Below are 20924 nucleotides of genomic sequence, written 5' to 3'. Positions count from 1 at the left end.
TCAAGCTTCATGAAGTCTACAGAGAGTTAACCGCTCCAAAATACTGCAAATCCACAGAAAAAAGTGATCTTGAGCACACAGGCCTGCAGTTTACTGTAATCATAAAAGGTGTGTTTAGTTGAGACAAATAAAATCCAACATGCAGAATCAGATTTATTTCCAGGTCTTTGATAAATGAGTCAAGTTTGTTTGTGATCATTTCTGTCCTGTGCAGGTGTAACATATGAAAGTAGACAGTTATGGCTTGTGTACAAGCACTGTGCAGAAGATAAACGGGGAGTTATTTCCTTTGGTAAGAGCACTCAAACAGACGTCACCCGCCGATGGCTTGATCGGATCACACAGGGTTTGGGGAAAGTACGTCTGTCTGTCTCTGACGCTGAGCGTCTCAAGGCCATCATTGAAAACTGACCTTTTCTGTCTGTCTGTAGGTGGAAATGAGTATCGTCGTATTAGAAACGCTGCCGTGGAGTTTCTGTGGGATTGAGCCTGGGTACACCGCTAATGATGCCTGTCTCTCGAGGAAAGAAACTGAGTGAAGAATAGAAAGAGGCTTGAAGGAAAGCTGCATAAACAGAGGGCAGTGAGAATGCGACTGTGTGACACATGCTGATGATATAATTAGGTCAAAATGAGGAAGAGAAAGAGCAGACATTTGAACTGTAGACTCATATACTGCTTTGACAGTATATCATTTTTGTAGCAATAGTCAAGATGTGTTTCTCGACTGATAAATGTGAGAATTCACTGTAAGACACTTTCTTACATCATCAGTGTAAATGTTTGATAATAGCACAGTGTAATAAGTGACTGAAACCCCCTCGTGTGCTCTCAGTGATTTATCTGTAATGATTCAATAAAGTCATGATTTAAATGAATAGTTCTGCAGGACTGCCATTCTGATGTGGTGCGGCAAGATATTTATGATCATTATTTATTAATTTGCCATTTGTTATTTTGTTCACACAGCTGTGATTTAAGAGTAACATCTAAATATTGAAAGATGTTTCTGTCCTAAAGCAAACTGAGACGTAATCAGGAGCGTGTGTTCATCTGCGCCTCAATGAAGATGCCTGGTAAATTAAATGTGCAAATCACTTTTAAAAAAGGCAGTGCAACGGAGAAATATCCAGAGATGAGTTCAAAGACATAAAACATTCAAGCTGGTCATTCAAAATATATAAAAAATCAGATGTTTTCCATCGAAACGATCCGCCCAGCGGGGACCTGTAAAGCACATAGAATTACATCAGAGAGAAGCTGAGGGGGAAGTGAGGAGAGAGAGAGAGAGAGGAAAAATTCTTCAAGAATGAGGAAATTTTACTGCTCTCCTCCCTCGCTCTCTCTCTTCTGCCCCCTCGCTCTTTCTTCCCAGTCAATCAGGAGCGTTCAGAGCAGCGACCCACTGACAGGAGGAGAGAGAAGCAGCATCCAGCATCAGCGGCTCCGCAGGTAAGACTGACACCTCTCTGTCATCACTTCATGAGCGCTTGAGGCCTTAAATCACAAACTTCAGAAGCTTCAGCATCTTTGACTTTTTCAAAATGTTTTATAAGAGAGTTGCATGTCTGTCCATTGCAACAACAACAAAGAAAAACAGTTGCACATATTCAGAGTTAGGCTACTAAGAGCAGAACTCTTTCACCAAACAAACTCTGATTAAAAGAAAGAAAAAAGAAAGGAAGTTTTCTAAAGATCTGTTCACTGTCACAGTAATCATGTGCGCTGCTCTTCTGAAGTTTGGACTGAAGAGGTTCTGCTTACAATCTCAAAAAAGCTTGCATCTTTTCAAGTTTTCATCTTGTCAGGGAATGGTGGTCACGTGATCTCTGGCTGTAACGTTTTTATTATCAGAATGTGCAGAATATTACGCTCGTCTGTCTGTCTGGCCTGCCTGTTATTATGAACTTCTGAAAAGACTGACACAGAAGAGATTCTGTGAGTTTAGACAGGGCTCATTTGTGTGATGGTAAACTGATCATGACATTTGTTAATGAAGAGAAATGATGAGATGGGAAGGAAAAATCTTCAGGAGCGGGCTGAGGGGTACAGCAGCTGAAATACTCAAGTCAGTTTTATGTGTATTTCATGATGCATATTGTTCCAAAGCAGCTTTACAGAAATTGAACCATAAAACATTCAGTAAAACAGACAAAGGCGACTGTGGCAGGAAAACCTGTCTATAGGCGAGGAATGCTGAATGATGAAAATTTTTCATTTCAATTTATCTTTATTACTATCTATTTTTATTTCAGTTTTTGTTACTTAGTTTACTTCAACTTAAACCTCTTTTATTTCAATTGTATTAAGTTTTTTAATCTAATATTTTTATTTTATTTTATTGCGACTATAGGCATTTTATGATGAACTCATAAAATGTACCTTGTATGCAATTTCACTTCGAATAAAAGCATCTACAAAATGTATCTTTATTTATTTATTTTTAAATGTAATAGTTTTAGTTAACAGTAACAACACAAATTAACTTTATAAAGGTTTATGCTTATGAAAAATTCTACTCGGCTGGTTTGGAAACAGTGACTTGTATGGGAACAAGTGAACTGCCGCTGCACATTTATCTCTCTCTCGATGGAGTTCTGAGTTCAATAAAATCTCATTTAAAGCTGATGTAATTTTAGCTGTAGTCTTTTTGATTAACCCCTCATCAATCAGAAGCAGTTTCTTGTTAGTACTGTATGACATGTGGACTTAAACAAATTATGCTCTTGAGCAAAATAGCTTTTTAACAATAAAAAAAAAAAATATGTATATATATATATATATATATATATATATATATTTTTTTTTTTTTAATGACATCAGTTGATGTTATATTGAACCAACATGGCTCAAATGACGAATATGCAACTAAGTCTCAGGAAACACTGCCTAGTTATTTCATGCATCACATTCTGGCATTTAAGCACTAGAACTATTGTTCTGCTGATTTTTATGGGAAAATAGCACCGAAATCAACCAGTGGCTTGAATTTGAGGCTGGGCTATCTGGAGAGAGTTGTGTGTATAACAGACTTGTGTATGGATTAACTGGTTCTCGCCATGAATATGAATATAGATGCTGGAATGGTGTAACAAACAAAAAAAACTGCTAGTGCTAGTATCATGTCCAAAACACCAAATAATGAAATAATGTCCAAAAAACATGACATCAGAAACTAAAGTAGCTCGGAGCAGAACTGCTGTCTGTTCTCACCAGCCACTGCTGACCAGAACTAACTGGCAGTATTTTCAGACATTTACATGAATTTTATTACATCTTAGCATGGAAGGATGTTTGCTCAGGTCGTGAAATTTGATTTCTCTGGTTTGATCTGGCAGACAGACACTGGAGCCTCTGTGTCGCAGCTTGTGGACACGACTGACAACGTTATTTAAAGTCAACACCAAATCAGAGCTGACCCTGTTTACTCTCATTCTGTGTCATTCATCAAAAAAGTTTTCAATCTTTCATCAAAATGAAATTAGCTTTGAAGCTACTTTCAACAGTGCCTCTTACTTTTTCAGACATCTCTTCAAACCTTCTGTTGCACCCTGAAACTTGGATGTAAAATGGCTTGCAAATGCTGTTTTATGTTGATCTATCCTCTGTATGGTGAATGTCTAATATTGAATTATGCATGACAAAACTTGACTGAAATTCATATTTGTTTGAAACAGGAGGGATAAACGCTTAAAGAGGAGAGGACACTGCAACGCTTATCATCACTCCAGATCTGAGAGCCAACAGTGTATCTGCAAAAACTGAGTTTAAATGTTTTGCCTGCTAGAATAAAATACGTTCTCATTTACAGAACCAATCATCATCCATTGGTTTGGGGGTGTTCCTCCCTGTAAACATGGCGTTAGTGTTGCCTTTCCTGCTTCTGCTTCTGCCAAGTCCTGCCCTCTCCAGCCAACATCTGCAGACAGGAGCTCAGCGCTTCTCAAGAGACATCAAACCCCAGCCTATTAAACTTGTTATTTCAGACACATGTGCACAAGATGGGGCCAAAGACAGAGAGCTAGACTTGGATCCCAATTCTCCTCTGGTCTTGACCCATCGGATCCGTCTGGTGCCAGGGTCAGGTTCAGCTTGTGGTCAGTGCGAGCTGGACTTCGCAGCCCTGCGTGATCGCATTGAAAGACTGGAGAAGGAGGTGTCTGATCTGAGGGAGAAATGTGGAGGTCCAGAAGGATGCTGCACCTCCCAACAGAGCAAAGGTAAAGCTCATCCAGTTCCAGCCGCCCTCCAACCAGACGAGCTTTCACGAGCTTTTCAAATCTAGAGCGGTAGTCTAAAATATCCTGAAGCATGTGTGTACAGGATGTCTGGAATCTCTCTCCTGACCAATCCTTAAGGATTTCCTTATAGGAAATATTCAGTTCTAATCAAATCAAAACTAAAATTATTATTATTATTATTATTATTGGTTTGCTTCAGAATAGGATTCCAAATTTATCTAAAAATAATTAAATTCTCAGGGAATTCAGAGCATCCCTATTTATCCCTATTTATTTGAATACTTTAGTATTTGTTCCGGATAATCAAAATTCCATAAGCAATCCAGTGCATTCAGTTCCTCATGCACAGTCCTGCTTATATTCAGGATGTATCTTTGATACATTACTACTTCACTACTACTACTAATAATAATAATTGAATCTAATAGAATAGAGTAGAATTGAATAGAATAGAATAATAGGAAAAGATCCATTCAGTAACCCATGAGAAAATATGTCATCATAGTTTATGTGAACAAGGCAGCTGTTTGTGTAAAATCCTCTAAGGGAAAGCAACATTTGCTGAATCTCATTTCACATTTCACACTGCAGTCTTGTTTTTAACCAATATATTTGTCTCGTTTTCTAGTAAAAATGTTATGCTAATATCAATGTCAATGGATAATTTAATGGATAATTATTAGTCATGTATGCATAATAAACTCAATGGAATGTGTGAACAGTGTGAATCAGCTGCTCTAGTAAACACAACATACGCAAGATACTGTTTCACATACAGTATGACCATCACTTCTATGATTAGTTATAAATATAAACAAAGTGAACAGCAAAATATAAACAGAATATATATATATATATATATATATATATATATATATATATGTGTGTACAACATATAAATGTAGTTTTTTGTTTGTTTTTTTCTAAAAAAAAAAAACAGGGCTGAAGTTCCATAAAATTAGTGCATATGACTTGTAAACTATATTCCAGTTTAACAGCATTGACTGAAAAACATATCGAAAGCTCAGAAACCTTGAAACAGGTGATATTTCAGCACACTGAACAACCACTTTATCTGAATAATGACAATGACAGACTTTAAAGGCATCATCAACTGGCTTTGTTTTTGTTTTTTTTTTTTGTTTTGTTTTTAACTGTTTTCTGAGGTCCACTTATAATGTTATCAAGTTTTTACATCAAAAAACATAATTTAGAATAAGTTTTTGCCCCCTCATCAGAAGGCTCTGTTTGAATAGGTGTTGAGGATTGTAGACTCAGAAGTAAACGCCCACTGCTGTGATTGGCTAATAGTTGTGTATGATTGATAGCCTACATTCCTCAAAGTTGGACGCTGTGATTTAGATCAAAAACGCATTAATACTCATATCAAACGATCTGTTTAACAGACAATGCAAAAGTGATCACGTAATAAAAACAGTTAATCACACTTGTGTTATGACATTACTGTCAGATCCAATCAGATCCAGATCTCACAGCATCGTCTTTTAGTTTCAATCTCTCTGAAAATCCTGCATCGAATTGTGCCTTGTTTGTAAACGAATCCGTGGTAAAATTAAGTAAACAAAGGACCAAGTTCTTACCGACTTGGTCTGGATCTTCATTAAACATCAAGTTCATCAGATAAAGTTTATCGTATTGCTTCTGCGTAGACCTGTGTTTACCGCTCTTGTCATTTACCTAAAAAATATGCAAATCAGTAGGCAGGGCTAAACAGGCAGCGACATAGAATAGGTGGGCGGGGCTAAACAGACAGTGATGTATAATCGGTTGGTGGGGCTAAACAGGCAGCGATGTAGAATCGGTGGGCGGGGTTAAACAGACAGTGATGTAGAATCGGTGGGTGTGGCTAAAACAGGGGGCTAAACAGGCAGTGATTTAAATCGGTGGGTGGGGCTAAACAGGCAGTGATGTAAATCAGTGTGTGGGGCTAAAGAGGCAGCGATGTAGAATCGGTGGGCGGGGTTAAACAGACAGTGATGTAGAATCGGTGGGTGTGGCTAAAACAGGGGGCTAAACAGGCAGTGATGTAAATCGGTGGGTGGGGCTAAACAGGCAGTGATGTAAATCAGTGTGTGGGGCTAAAGAGGCAGTAATGTAGAATCAGTGGGTGGGGATAAACAGGCAGTAATGTAGAATCGGTGGGTGGGCTAAACAGGCAGCAGTGTAGAATCAGTGGGTGGGGATAAACAGGCAGTAATGTAGAAGCAGGCATTAATCTTCTGTGGAGGCGGTGCTTATCCACACTATTACATCATAGAGTACATTCCACAAGCTGTTGTTTTGGCAGACTGGCTTCAATATAAGCTGTTTTTAGACTAAAGAGAAAGTTTAGCTTTAGCTTTTTTTTTTCTCTCTGACACACTGTTGAGTCCCGTCTGATGTGTTCTTATTCCTCCACAGGTGCGGTCTGTACCACCGTTCGTCCCACGACTGACGAGTGTCCGGATGACTGCAGTGACCAGGGTCGCTGTGTAGATGGCAAATGTGTGTGTTTCCTAGGATTCAGTGGGCCTGACTGCAGCGTGCCCGACTGCCCTGATGACTGCAGCAGCCGGGGCCGATGTGTGAATGGCCAGTGTGTGTGTGACCCAGGTTTTACCGGCCCAGACTGCTCTTCCAGCACATGTCCTGATAACTGCAACGACAGGGGACGTTGCGTGAATGGCAGGTGTGTGTGTGATGCCGGCTTTACCGGGCCTAACTGCGGGACACGGGGCTGTCCGGATAACTGTAACAAGCGGGGCCGTTGCGTGAACGGCCAGTGTGTGTGTGATGCAGGGTTTACCGGGCCTAACTGCGGGACACGTGGGTGTCCGGCTAATTGCAATAAAAGGGGCCGCTGTGTGAATGGAAAATGCGTGTGCGATTCAGGATTCGCTGGTCAGGACTGCTCTGAGACGTCCTGCCCGGGGAACTGTAATGACAGGGGCCGATGTGTGAACGGACAGTGCGTGTGCAATCCTGGCTTCTCTGGACCGGACTGCTCTGTCAAAACATGTCCAGAGAACTGCAACAATCGTGGACAGTGTGTAAATGGCAAGTGTGTCTGTGAGAGCGGCTTTACGGGCCCTGACTGCTCATCCAGATCTTGTCCTGGAGACTGCAGTAACCACGGCAGATGTGTCGATGGCCGCTGTGTGTGTGATAGCGGTTTTACTGGACCGGACTGCTCGGCCGAAACTTGTCCCAATGACTGCAATAACAAAGGCAGATGTGTAAACGGGAAGTGTGTCTGTGACGTGGGTTTCTCTGGTCAGGACTGCTCCACCAAAACCTGCCCCAACAACTGCAGTAACAAGGGCCGCTGTGTGAGGGGCCGCTGCGTGTGCCGGCGTGGTTTCACGGGGCCCGACTGCAGCGAGTGTCAGTCTGGGTTCACAGGAGAAAACTGTGACACTGGTGAGTGATGCATATGATATTGATGCATATGATTACTGTATTAGTGAGTACTGCAATAAAATGTGTTTAAAAAGTCTGCACAGTCTCAACATGATATCAACTCACTGAAGCACTTTAGCATTTGAAGTACCGTGTCTCGTGGTGTCATAGTAATTATGACACTCTCTTCTCATAGGATACGTCCACACAGTCTCATGAATAATTATGAGACACTGCTAACTCAACTCTAGCAAAGGTTCTCGACCTTTCTGATGTTAGGACCCCCACAATCCAACAGCACAATGTTTCCTGTATTTCTTCTGCTGTAATTATGTAATTACAAGTTGCTTGTTTTACAGCTTTTATTTATTTATAATTAAAAATATATATATTAACAGCAATGGGAAGTGTTCAATCACAAGTCATGGTCACTAAGAATGGTTTTCGTTCCAAGAACTCAGTTTGGGGGAACTAAATTAGCTTCTACTTCAGAGTATGGTCTAAAACAGTTCTACAGGAACTACCAGTGACTATTCCGTCTCCGTCATGAAACCCACGACACAACAAAAGCAGCTCCGATAACGGTGTCCTCCATTCACCGGTTATTGGCTTTTGTAAATAATGCGAATAAAGACATCGCTGTCGGCTGCTTCAGAGTTCCTGCTGTCAGTGCGAATGTAAACAGGAAAACGTGCCGAGGGAGAAATTGGTTTTCTTGGAATGATCCTGCTGGCTAGTTCCCAGAACTGAGGGCATAGAACTTTGTGGTGCAAAAGCCCCTATTATTTCAATTAATAATTGGGGATCAAGCACCAAACTCTTGTCCCATGTAATTGTAATAACCTTTGTAATCGTCGCATGCCCCATAGAAACGCACATAGGAAAGCATACAGGCAGAGGACAGTTTGAACATTAAGCACAGCAGATTTGGACTCTCAAACTCAAAACTTCTGTCCAAATTTGTTTAGGCCTATGCTAATTCCTCTGATTCTTTGTCTTATGAAGAGTCCAAAGACAAACAAACAAACAAGCGAATTAGGCCATTTTCAGACCATACCATCAAAGTTGTATGGAGTTCCAGCTGATTAGTCAAGCTGTTCTTAAATAACACACTAATTAATTCATGAGTACGTGAGGCTGTATTGAGAACTTGAACCAGACTTGTGTGATTATTGCAAATTATACTTTCTGTCATATTATTTTTATTTATTAATTGTAATCATTAGCATGGTTTACTGCACTTTGTTTTTCTAGTTATTTACCTATAGTGGCTAATGAGTCTGAATTTGGTGCAGCATATTGAGGGAAACTTTAATATGGACCATTATGGGTGTCTGTTGTTTTGAATTTTCGTGAAAAATGTTACATCATTGAAACTCGGTATGTGGCACAATACCTTGAGGGTACTCAAAAAGTTTCAAGACTTTCAAGACAAAATAGGGTAACACTTTAGAATACTGTTCCATCATTAATGCATAACTACACAAGAACACATGAGTAATGCAATATTAGCACTCTAGTAACTACTAGTAACTAACAAGCAACTCTGATTTATGAATTAGTAAGTAATAGTGCTTAGTCGAATGTGGTAGTTCACTATTAGCTAATCAGTAACTATTATTTTTTTCATACCTCCCCAAGAACTACTAAGAACTACTGTGTACAGGTTGATAATTAATATGAATAATGCATAATGTATAATTCATTCTAAAGTAAAGGTCATGGTAACACACTAGTAATGACTCTTGTATTACCAAATTCTTCAGAAGGAATTACTAATTATTTGGATCAGTATTCTAAAGTGAAAATCGTGGTAACTCCCTGGTAATTACTGAAGTCATTGTAAACTTTTGAGGTTTTTGTAAGGTACTGGTTAGTAATTCATTTTGCTAGATTTGATAACACTTAAATAATTACTAGTGGGTTACCTTCAGTGATCTTCACTTTAGAATTAATTATTCATTATGCATAATTCACATTAATTATGAACCTGTATAAAGTAGTTCTTAGGAGTTCTCAGGATATATGAAAAAAAAAGTAGTAGTTATTGGTTAGCTAATAGTGAACTACCAGTTTCAACTTAGCGCTATTACTTAATAAATTGTTAATCAGAGTTTCTTGTTAGTTAGTAGTTACTACAATGTTAATAGTGCATTAGCCATTTGTTCCTGTGTAGTTATTCATTAACGACGGAACAGTATTCTAAAGTGTTACCCAAAATAGTTTATTTTTTGGCTGAACTTGCTATCCGCCATTTTGAAAAGTTTTGAAAACCTACTTTTTTGAACTTATCTTAGCCGTTGATCTATTTTTCACCAAATTCAATTTGAATCATCTCCAAACCATGCTGGCTAAAAGTTGTTGATTTCATGTTGATGGCATGATGCCAAACAGCATCTAAGGCTGTATCTCTGAAACTGTGTGGCATATTGACACCAAACTTTTTGTGTGCCATTGTCACCTCAAATTGACCACATCAATTTGATAACAGCGCCACCTATTGGTCAAAAATGATAAGAAATTAAATCACATTACAATTGGCTGATTTTTGCACTTAGGGTGCTTGGCACAGATAACTGCCGCTTGCAGCTACTGTATATTTACAATTATTTTCAACTTCCTTCAACACATACATCTATGATAACATCTCAAAAATATGTTTTAGTCTTTCATGACCCTTTAGGAGTTTCAAGCTTTATTTTGGAACCTATTCATGCAAAGTAACAAATCCATATCAGATTTTTACCACTTCTGCGTATGTCTGCTTTTTCCACTGGTAAGGAGCAGATGGTATAACAGCTTTATAGACACAGACATTTTAAAGAGCGTCTTTATATTCCATTTGAAGGTGTTTAAATAATCTACACATATGGTAACAATCCAGCATTATATTTTGTATTGCCCTGAGTGTTCACTGTGTCTTTATGAGTGCTCTTGGTGAGTGAATACAGCAGCGGGTCAGCAGTAATCAGACATACAGCACTGCAGTTATTGTTTCAAGTAGAAACAGGTGGGTTTGAATCTGTTTCGTCTTCTGTCCAGCACTGGCGGGCGTTTCGCGTCTCAACACCAGGGACATCACCGAGTCATCTGTCACGCTGTTCTGGACTCCACCTGCCGTGCAGTACGACACCTACCACATCACCTTCACCAGCAGGGCAAGTACAGCACTACCACACGACATTACATATACAAACTCATTACAATACACTGCATGATAACATAATAAGCACCAATTTCATTGTCATCTCCTCAAAAGGACAAATGGGTGAATGATAGTAGATGTTCAACATGGAAAATCTGAGGTCACTTCCACCCTTCAAACACTTCAGTGATGAAATGAAACAGGATTTCTCCCTTTCAATAAGAATCACATTTCACAAAGAAAATGTACAATGGCAATAAACTTTAAATAACGAAATGTGAAATGATAGATTATTTTAAATGTAGCATTATTTAAATTAATTATTTAATTAATCATGTATACAGTACATCCAAAATAAATAAACCGTAAATGAGAATCACCCACTTTTCCCCTCTTCTGATATCAAATACAGAAACGCATTTAACAAAACCCGCAGCAGCCCAAACTTAAATCCGGCCGAGTGTGTTTTCCAAAGGAAAAACAAATTAATTTTTACACAGACATAAAATGAGCCCAATCTGGCAGTGGAAAAATGAGCTATTTGCTTTGGATAGAAGCCTTGTTTTGATTTACAGCCCTCTGAATGTTTAGTGCCCATCTCTACCTCAGCAACCATCTCAACGTTACTGAAACCATACACAACACCCATAGCTACGAGTGACTATATAAAGTCCAGTTTTGTTAGGGAGCCACAGAAGACATACAGTACATGTCACCATGACTGTGGAGTCGGTAGTTCTGACCGTTATTGGACGTTTAATTTCTGGACCAGGAAAAGGGAAGCAACTGTAGGAGAGCTGACTGAGGTAATTATAATGGAATTACCATACAGATTTTCTTAGCTGAGAGGTTTGTTGCAACCAGCTGCTGCACTACAGTGATGTTTCAGCTCAGTTTGATGGCCTGTTTCTGTCAGCAATTGTTCATTAAGAAACATATGCTATCAATCTGCTGTGGGGTGGGTGAGGTAAGCTCTATCAATGAGAGACTGCAGCAGGCTCATCAGATGCTTCAGGAATGAAATGTGATGATGCTGTAATCTCTGAAATATCCCAACATGCTGAAACTCTTATTTTCACATGCAACCATATTTGAAGCACTTCAGTCTAATCTGCAGCTCTCAGACGGCTTCCTACAAAGATTAAAAGCTCAAAAAGAGCACAAGAGGAGAAGTCTAATAATCATGTAAAGTCAAGTCATCTTATTTCGACAGAGGTTCAAAGTTCAGTTTTATCAAACGATCAGCTTGCTGAACGGCCTTCTTGTTAAAATCATGTTTCGGTCCCAGCAGGTCCTGGCATAGCAAGGAATCTGTGCTGAGGGCTTGTCTGCTTGTCAAGGTCTTCGCTGAGAATCTGTCTCCAGGACTCATATAATGGCCATGGCCTTCACTGTGGGGGTGTTGTGGTCATTCCTGGGTGCAGACCAAAATCTGGTCTTGATACAAGCTGGATTCAGCTGACTACGATAATGATGGTATTAGGGTGAGACAGACAGACTAATATTAGCGTAGATGCCATACTTCTTATGATGTAGCTAGTACATCGGGTGTTGTGGGAAGTGTTCCTGCTTCTGGTTGACCTAATTAGTAACGGATTTGAATATTAGAAATATGGGTAACACTTTACAATACTGTTTCTTACTTACTACATAACTAATAAGAAGAGCTACTGAAGAACTAACAGGTAATTATTCATTAACACTTAACTCACTACTGTTAACTACTAAGGAAGATGTGTTAACTAATCAGTATGTAATACAATTTTATGATTGTGTTAAGTAACAGTTAGCTAATCAATAACTAATGTATTCTGTCATACCTCCTGAAGAGCTACTATTAATTATCTACTAGTTAAGGTTCAAGAAAAATAACTATGAAGTAACTAGTAATGAACAGTCATACACAATTACACTGAGTTGTGACCTTTCATATAAATGTTATTAGCAGTAGTAGTAGTATGAAAATGCAATATTAATAAATGCAATAAATTTGATAGAGGTTTTGCCTGTGTAGTGAATTGTTTTGTGAGTGTGTTTTGTAAGAAATCAGCTTCCGATAGGAACCTCACCACCACTCCAGTGCCTTGCAATAACTTACCTTAGTTTTTATATTTTATATACAGTACTGTATGTGTGCCTCCTCAGCATATACCACATTACCATTAATTCAATTCCTGCATGTAAGGCAAGGACTGATGGAAAGTGAAAATACAGGTAACCCATTGGTAATTAATAAAGAAATATTTCCGCAAGAATTACTTAGAACCTGAAACAGTATTCTAAAGTGAAAATATAATGGAACCCATTAGTAATTAATTAAGAATTATCAAATAATTCTGCAGGACTTATTTCGAACCTAAAACAGTAGGCCTATTCTAAAGTGAAAATATTGGGAACCCATTAGTAATTAATAAAGAATTATCAGATAATTCCGCAGGAATTACTTAGAACCTGAAACAGTATTCTAAAGTGAACCTATTAGTAAATAATTACTACATCATTTTGACTCAAATCAAACTTACACTTTAAAAAAAACCTATAAAAGTAATCAAGTAATTACTTGGGGGGGGGGGGGGTATTACATGAATACTGCCCACATTTAAACTAATTTATCAAACATTTTATAATCAAAAGTTAAACAATTTAAAAGAAATTCAAGTGTAATCAACCGGTCTCCTGTTTCCTCGGCACCGGTGCTGGATCTCGTGCTGGAGCTGGGCTCAGAGAACTGGAGACCGCAATATGCTGTTACGGGTGTTAGGCGTTAACACAACACAAAAACTACCAACACAAAAAACACATAAAAACAAATATGACCCAACAGCTTCATCCCAATGTTTCAGTAAATAAATAAACAAACCACCAACTAGTTCAACTAGTAGTTCAGGAGGTATAACAGAATACATTAGTTATTGATTAGCTAACTGTTACTTAACACAATCATAAAATTGTATTACATAGTGATTAGTTAACACATCTTCCTTAGTAGTTAACAGTAGTGAGTTAAGTGTTAATGAATAATTACCTGTTAGTTCTTCTTATTAATTATGCAGTAAGTAAGAAACAATATTCTAAAGTGTTACCGAAATGTGTTAGTGTGTTATGTGTACGCCAGGTTAAAGAGATGGGTCTTTGGTTCCAACAGTCCCATTCCAGGCTTTATAAGTAATCAGCAAGATTTTAAAATGTACACCATGTTTAATACGGAGCCAGTGCAGTGTTTTGACAGAACCGGGCTAAAAAGGTCATACTTCCCTGTTAAAATGAAAACTCTAGCTGTTGCATTTTGGACCAGCTGGAGTATGCCATGTTTATTTTTGGAGTTTGTTATAGCATGTTTAGTATATTGGTACCATATTTCTTATCGGCCAATAATAGACATTAATCAGTGTCACTATTGACTATATATCAGCTAATAATGTATTAATCCATGCATTCAATTGCCCAGGCTCACTTCCTGTATTTGTACATTTAGATTATCCTTAGATTATATATTGCCCAATGTAAGTTAATCGTTAAATACACTAATAATTTAATAACACTGTTAAATTAATATGCATTTTTAATACTCTAAATTTAGTGTTTTATTTTTTTATTTATTTTGGCAAAATAGTATAGAATTGAATAATGCCCATTTATTGGCTATTGACCATAACATTGAAATACATATTAACTTATTAGTATTTGGTAGAATTTTAATAATGGTGCATGCCTAGTAGAAGTAAGCCCAGTAAGGTGCAGGTAGATAATTTATGAAACAAAAACAACAAAACTAATCCAGGCAAGGAGCAAGGTAAACACAGGCAAAAACAAGAAAACCAACCATGGAAGAGACATATGTCTCTATATAGCACTGAACAGACTCACACAATACATCCATGTGAGGACAACACCAGACAATGAACAGAGGAAAGGATTTAGGCCCAGAGCCATGAGGAGGGAGTGGGTCTGGAGACATACCCCTTTTCCACCAACGCGGTTTGAGTGCTGGTTCGGAGCCAGAGCCTAGTTTCAAATCGGTTCTTTGTCTTTCGACACCCAAAGCACCAGCTCAAAACCAGGAAAAGTGGTTCGTAAGTAGCACCAAAACATTGTTGGGCTAGAAGTAAGAACTGCTTGTGTCAGGGGCTGGGGGCGGGGTTACTGTGACCATCAAAATACTTTTGACCACCATGTTAGAAATAACTGCTAAACACGAAAACGTTGGATTTGCTGTGTTTGCATGACGATGTAGGTTCTTAAAGCCATGAACATCAATAGCAATGCAACATCCACCATTGTTGATGGTGTTTAGGCTTCTTCGGGATGGCGCTGGAGTCTGCGGGGCTTCAGAGCGCAGAGACTGCGACATAAGCAGTGAGTCCCCCTCACTGGAGATCAGCCTCCAATGCCTAGAGGAATTCTTTATAGACTACTCTCTATTGACCTTCCTAGGGTGTCATCTGAAGGCTCTTAGCGCAGATCCCTTAAGGGACCACTATAGGTCTCATTCATTGGAACCACAGACAAATCGTGGAGGTGCCGACATGCCACGTATTCAGTGTTAGCAGGGCAGTTTGCCGCAATGATAGCATGCAACCGTCATAATCACCCAGCATGTCTACACTGCCTTTAGGGAAGCAAGCCAACATATTCTCGTCAGGCTACTTCCTCCAGGTGAAGGCTGGAGGGGCAATTAAGAAAGTGGGCTTGCTTAAGCATCCTACTACCACTCTGCTAAGTTGCCCTGATTGGTTGATAGTTGCTGTATGTTTTATACTCTGTAGAGGGTGACAAAAATAGGACACACTACGCTTTTCTATTTCCCTAATCTGTCACAACCCTTTCCTCACAAATCCTGAGGAAGCAGGTAAAGATGGATCCTTCTACATCAGCATTCTCAACTCCAGTTTACAGTACTGGAGGGGGCGACAGAGAAAGCCCATTTCCAAATCCGCCAACTCACCCATTCCTGCATGACGCATGTTGCACAGATGAGTCTACACATCCACAATGCCCACTTCCAGCTCGTACTACTCACCCATCCCTTTCTCGTAACCTGAGGATGCTTGCTACCATGTATGTATCTACACTATCACCTCCAGCCACAGTGCAACTCAGCAGGCTTCTTCCTCTAACATATATATATATATATATATATATATATATATGCTTGGCCGTACCTCAAACCAATAGAGGAATTCAGAGTAAAATTCTACAAAACTCACTCTATTACAACTAGCACCCATGTCCCCATTGCTGAAAGCGACCCTTAAACAGGGGACAACTCAACTCAGCTTAACTCAACTTAAAACCCTAATAACTATAGGGGAGATGAAATGAAAAAATGGGAACTGGAAAACCTGCCCAGATAACTCTCAATCTTCCATCTCTAACTGATTTCATTTATAAAGCAGCTTTACAGAGGGGGGTGCACAAGACATATCTCTAGAGCACTATATAGCAGCAACTAGTGGATAGTGCAATGCAACCAGCCCTGTCAACCTCATACCAACCCTCTGTTTGCCTACCCTGTTGAAAAATCCAGCATATGCTGGTTAGGTATGTTTTGAAGCATGGCTGCTGGTTTGAGCTAGTTTAAGCTGGTCCTGAGCAGGACCTAGTTGCTTAGGACCAGCTTAAGGCCAGCACATGACCAGCTAAGAACCAGCTTAAACCAGCTCATGACCAGCTAAGGACCAGATTAAACCAGCTCAAACCAGCAGCCATGCTTCAAAACATACCTAACCAGCATATGCTGTTTTTTTCAACAACTCATCCATTGCCACATAGAAATGATCAGAGTCAGATCGGAAGCAGCCACAGAGCAATGAGCAGAAAGGGAACTTCCTTGTCAAGCGTATCCGCCGGTTCCATCAGCAATCCCCATGACCAAAAGCTGCCATGCTGCCTCAGCAGACGCAGGGCCTGAACCACAAGTTGCAGACACTTGACTCTCATCATTCACGAAGAGAGCCAACAGAGCCACAGCTCAGAGCTTGTGTGAACCTCTGGCCATAATGGAACACAGTGATGCACACTCTCTGAACTGGCATAAGCTCGCATTATTAAAAACAACATCTTCACATGCACACACAGACAAAGTGGCTTCCTGAAGACAAAGAAACTGGGGATATTCTGTTTGGGGATTAAGATTGGGGGGGTGGGGGGCTAGTCAGTTTACGTTACAGTTTAGGTAAATGTGACCCTGGACCACAAAACCAGTCATAAGGGTCAGTTTTCCGAAATTGAGATTTATACATCATCTGAACGATGAATAAATAATCTTTCCATTGATGTATGGTTTGTTAGGATCGGATAATATTTGGCCGAGATACAACTATTTGAAAATCTGGAATCTGAGGGAGTAAAAAAATCTAAATACTGAGAAAATTGCCTTTAAAGTTGTCCAAATGAAGTTCTTAGCAATGCATATTACTAAACAAAAATTAAGTTTTAATATACTAAAATAATAATTTACTAAATATCTTCATTGAACATGATCTTTACTTAATATCCTAATGATTTTTGGCATGAAAAAAAAAGATAATTTTGACCCATGCAATGTATTTTTGGCTATTGCTACAAATATACCCCAGCGACTTAAGACTGGTTTTGTGGTCCAGGGTCACAAATTATGCGTAGGTCACTAATCAAATAGCCAAATTAGTGCCACTGATCATGGAAATGTTTTGGCTGCAGTTCTGCTGTCATTAAAAGGGTGACATATACAGCAAATGGCAAGAAATTCTAAAATTCATGTACATTTTTCAGTTCAAATGTACACTAAGGTGATGTATTATGCAATTTTTATTAAATTATATTCTCCATATATATATATCTCTCTGTTTTGTTTATTTTTGGTTTGTTTGTTTTTTTTTTTTACAAAAAGAGTGTAGTTACTTTGTTTTGGAGCTTTGATTCCCACAGCAGAACTGTGAGAAACTTCCACATCCTTGACCAAACAAAGATCAGTGGCCACACCTACAACAATAAAACTGCATTTTTTTGCTGGACTTTGGTCACTGGTCTCATGTTCATGTGTTATAACATACCAGCCAGAAAGCAAAGGGAAATGCTCTAACGAACAGATGTTTCAGCACTGTACAAATAAGTGAAAATTATATTAATGGCAGTTAGATGGGAAAATACACAGAGGAGCCACTGAGACAATGACAATGGCACATTTTTTAACACAAAACATGAATGAGTGGGTGTAAAAAAAGATGGAGAGAACAAGAAGGAAAGTAGGCAGAAACAGCATACAAGAGAGTAACAGATGAATCAAAGGATTTAAAGAGGAAGAATATGACAACAGTTCAGTGGGATTATTGGAGACGGGGTGAGGAAATGCAGTGAAAGACAGAAATCCATCAGCAGCTACAGAGAAAGGGAGCGGTAGAGAGAAAGAGAGACAGATGTGGGATGCTTGTTGCTAGGAAAGGCATAAACATGGTCAAAAACACACGGCAGCCAGAGAGATGACATCACAGAACAGCTGCTGTGACACACGTTGGAGACGGCAGGAGGACAACAACAATAACACGAGATATGCAATCGTCCTCTTCATTGATAAATAACTCAAACATGCAGAAAGATGTCAATAAAAAGCACAGTTGTGATGTTTTCTTTAGATAAGTTGTAGAAAGATTGGCTCTCAGCTGGGCCCAATTAAATTTATTATAAGAAACAAAAACTCGAGAAGACCAGAGAGCACCACCCAATTGGCGTAGTGAATTTAGGACTAATAAAGTGCTGGAGAGTTGCTTTTCCAATGCAATAAATGGCCCTCTAGTTTTCTGTTATGTGTAAAATATTGGCTGTATGATAATGAATGTATTACTGAAATAGAAGTCAGGAATTACCACCAGGAAACTCATTACTGTCTTTCAGCCATTACGTTCTGATATGGGATTGTGTCAATTACATGCGGAATCATTATCGTGGAAGAATTTGTCAGAATTTGTCACTTCATAGGAAGTTTCAATTGTGAATGTTGGCTGTAGAATTTAGTTCAGAGACATTTTGGATAGTGTCGATAAAGAACAGCAGTAAAGCCATACAACTGTTCATTTAGCTGATTTTAAAAAACTACCACCTAGCAATTCCCTAGCAACCATTCACAACACCATAACAACTGTAAAGCAAGGACCTGGCAACCACTCATAACAGCCTAACAAGCAAACAAGTTTTGAACTGGTAAGAACCAACCACATTTGATTCATAAAATGAATCTGCAGTCAGTCTAGTAATGTCATGTGTGTAGATTTAAATGAAGGGATGATATTGGTGATATTGAACTTTTATTGACTGATCATCAAAGTGTCAATAGTGTATAGACTATATATGCTTTAACTATAAAACTTTATTTTGATAGTCCACTTTAGACATTCTACTGACTATAAGCAACTTTGCAACTACATGTCAGCTTGCAGTCATTACATTATTAGTAGACTGTTTGATTAATATCTGTGCTAACACTTTATTTTGATTCTACTCACTATTAGGTTATGCCAAATTATTATACTAATCCTCAACCTAACCTAATACTCAAATGAGAGTTAGTTAACATATTGCTACAACGTTACTTATAGTTAGTAGAATGTCTAAAGTGGACTATCAAAATAAAGTGTAACGTTATTTTACAATTTGGCAAATCCGAATTCATACAATCTCATTCATATTCTTTGAGGGTTAAGTTTATGGGTGGAGGTTCATGGTTTTACCTATAAATGGGTTTCATACAAGTCAGATTCTACAAATTCATATAAAACTGCCACCTCGTGCAGCACTAACAAATTCTCATGATCAGGTTGAAACGGAATATAAATTAAGTGACTCTCATGGCCTCTTTTTATCACAGCAGTAAATAAACAGAAACACAATGAAAATTAGTGTCTATTGTAGATACCCACTTTATATAATAAACACTCAGTATATCACAACATGTTCACGTTACAAGCAATCATGAATATTAATGCAGTTAACGTTTAGCATTTTGTTTGGGTATATCCAAATGAAGTCATGTGGGGGTGCACTGATTTTTACAATATTCTCTCCACAGAAAGAAACAGATCAGAAAATAAGCTCCAAAATCACTGGCAGACTGAGCACCTACACTCAGATTGGACTGGCCGCTGGACAGGAGTACACGGTCAGCATCACCGGAGAGAAAGACGGCATTATGGGAACCGAGAGCACAGCAGAATTCACCACATGTGAGTCTATGCCAGCAGGATCGTAAGGATCAGCAGCCGTGTGTTTTGTAGATTTCTAGTCAGTTTTTAACAAGTGATTAATTCCTGGATTCATTTTTGGACAGTGATCTCTGGCCCAAAAGACTTGCAAGTTGTGAAGACAACCACTACATCAGTCATTGTCCAATGGGAGCAGGCACAGGGGGAGATTGACAGGTACGTCCTCTCCGTTGCACCCAATCAGACAGATGGATCGAGCAGACTTCCAGAGATGAACCTGCCGTCGGAGAGAGATTCAGCCCAGATCGACGGCTTGGAGCCAGGCCGCTTGTATGACATCTCATTAGTGGCGGAGAAAGATAGCATCCGGAGCCTGCCAGCAACCGTGCAGGCAACTCCTGGTGAGTTCTCATGATGAATTACAGCATGCAACTGAACAGAAATTCTTATTAACAGCTCTTCAAGCTCACAAAATTATGTGGAACATGGCTTTAAGTTTGTTACAGTTAAAATCAAAATGTCTTTAACATGAGCAGGTATAGTCAGCTGTGGAGTGTCAAAACATCTTCTGTCGTACACATAGCAAACAGTCACGTTAGTCATGGATTTGTGTGCATCAGTTATCGTGCAGTCTGTTTTTTGGAGCTCATCTGATAATTGGTAATGTAATTGCACTGTGAAGCTCACGAGAGAAGAGACGGTCTTCTGTGCTTCTCTGCAAGCTTCATGTGTTTACATCACTCTTCACAGCGAGCTGACCAGGGCTGTTTCCTCTGGAGACAAGAATTTATATTTCTAAAAATCTTCATCTGCATTCATCTGAAGAAAGATCTGAACATATGTCGTCTAATGTATGCCTGCTTTATGGTAGTATTTTCACTAGACACTCTGTCTGAATTTTTTTACATTTTATTTTATCAGACTCGGAATATTTCACACTCAAAAACTGTTTTTTACTCTTTA

At 38.9% G+C, this 20924-nt stretch overlaps 1 protein-coding gene across 1 annotated transcript in view; it reads left to right on the top strand.

Moving 5' to 3' along the window:
- Positions 1–1391: 1391 nt before the first annotated feature.
- Positions 1392–20924, top strand: part of LOC131525448 (tenascin) — a 39405-nt gene continuing 19872 nt past the window's right edge. The window contains exons 1-6 of the mRNA XM_058753067.1: positions 1392–1452; positions 3678–4220; positions 6663–7661; positions 10683–10798; positions 19829–19982; positions 20087–20362. Coding sequence (XP_058609050.1) covers positions 3857–4220; positions 6663–7661; positions 10683–10798; positions 19829–19982; positions 20087–20362 — 1909 coding nt within the window. The 5' untranslated portion in view covers positions 1392–1452; positions 3678–3856. The remainder of the gene's footprint in view (positions 1453–3677; positions 4221–6662; positions 7662–10682; positions 10799–19828; positions 19983–20086; positions 20363–20924) is intronic.

The sequence above is a fragment of the Onychostoma macrolepis genome, chromosome 19, assembly GCF_012432095.1.
Source record: "Onychostoma macrolepis isolate SWU-2019 chromosome 19, ASM1243209v1, whole genome shotgun sequence".
NCBI classification, from domain to species: domain Eukaryota; kingdom Metazoa; phylum Chordata; class Actinopteri; order Cypriniformes; family Cyprinidae; genus Onychostoma; species Onychostoma macrolepis.
The sequence above is the reverse complement of the archived record's forward strand: the minus strand, read 5'-3'. Positions and strand labels throughout refer to the sequence as shown.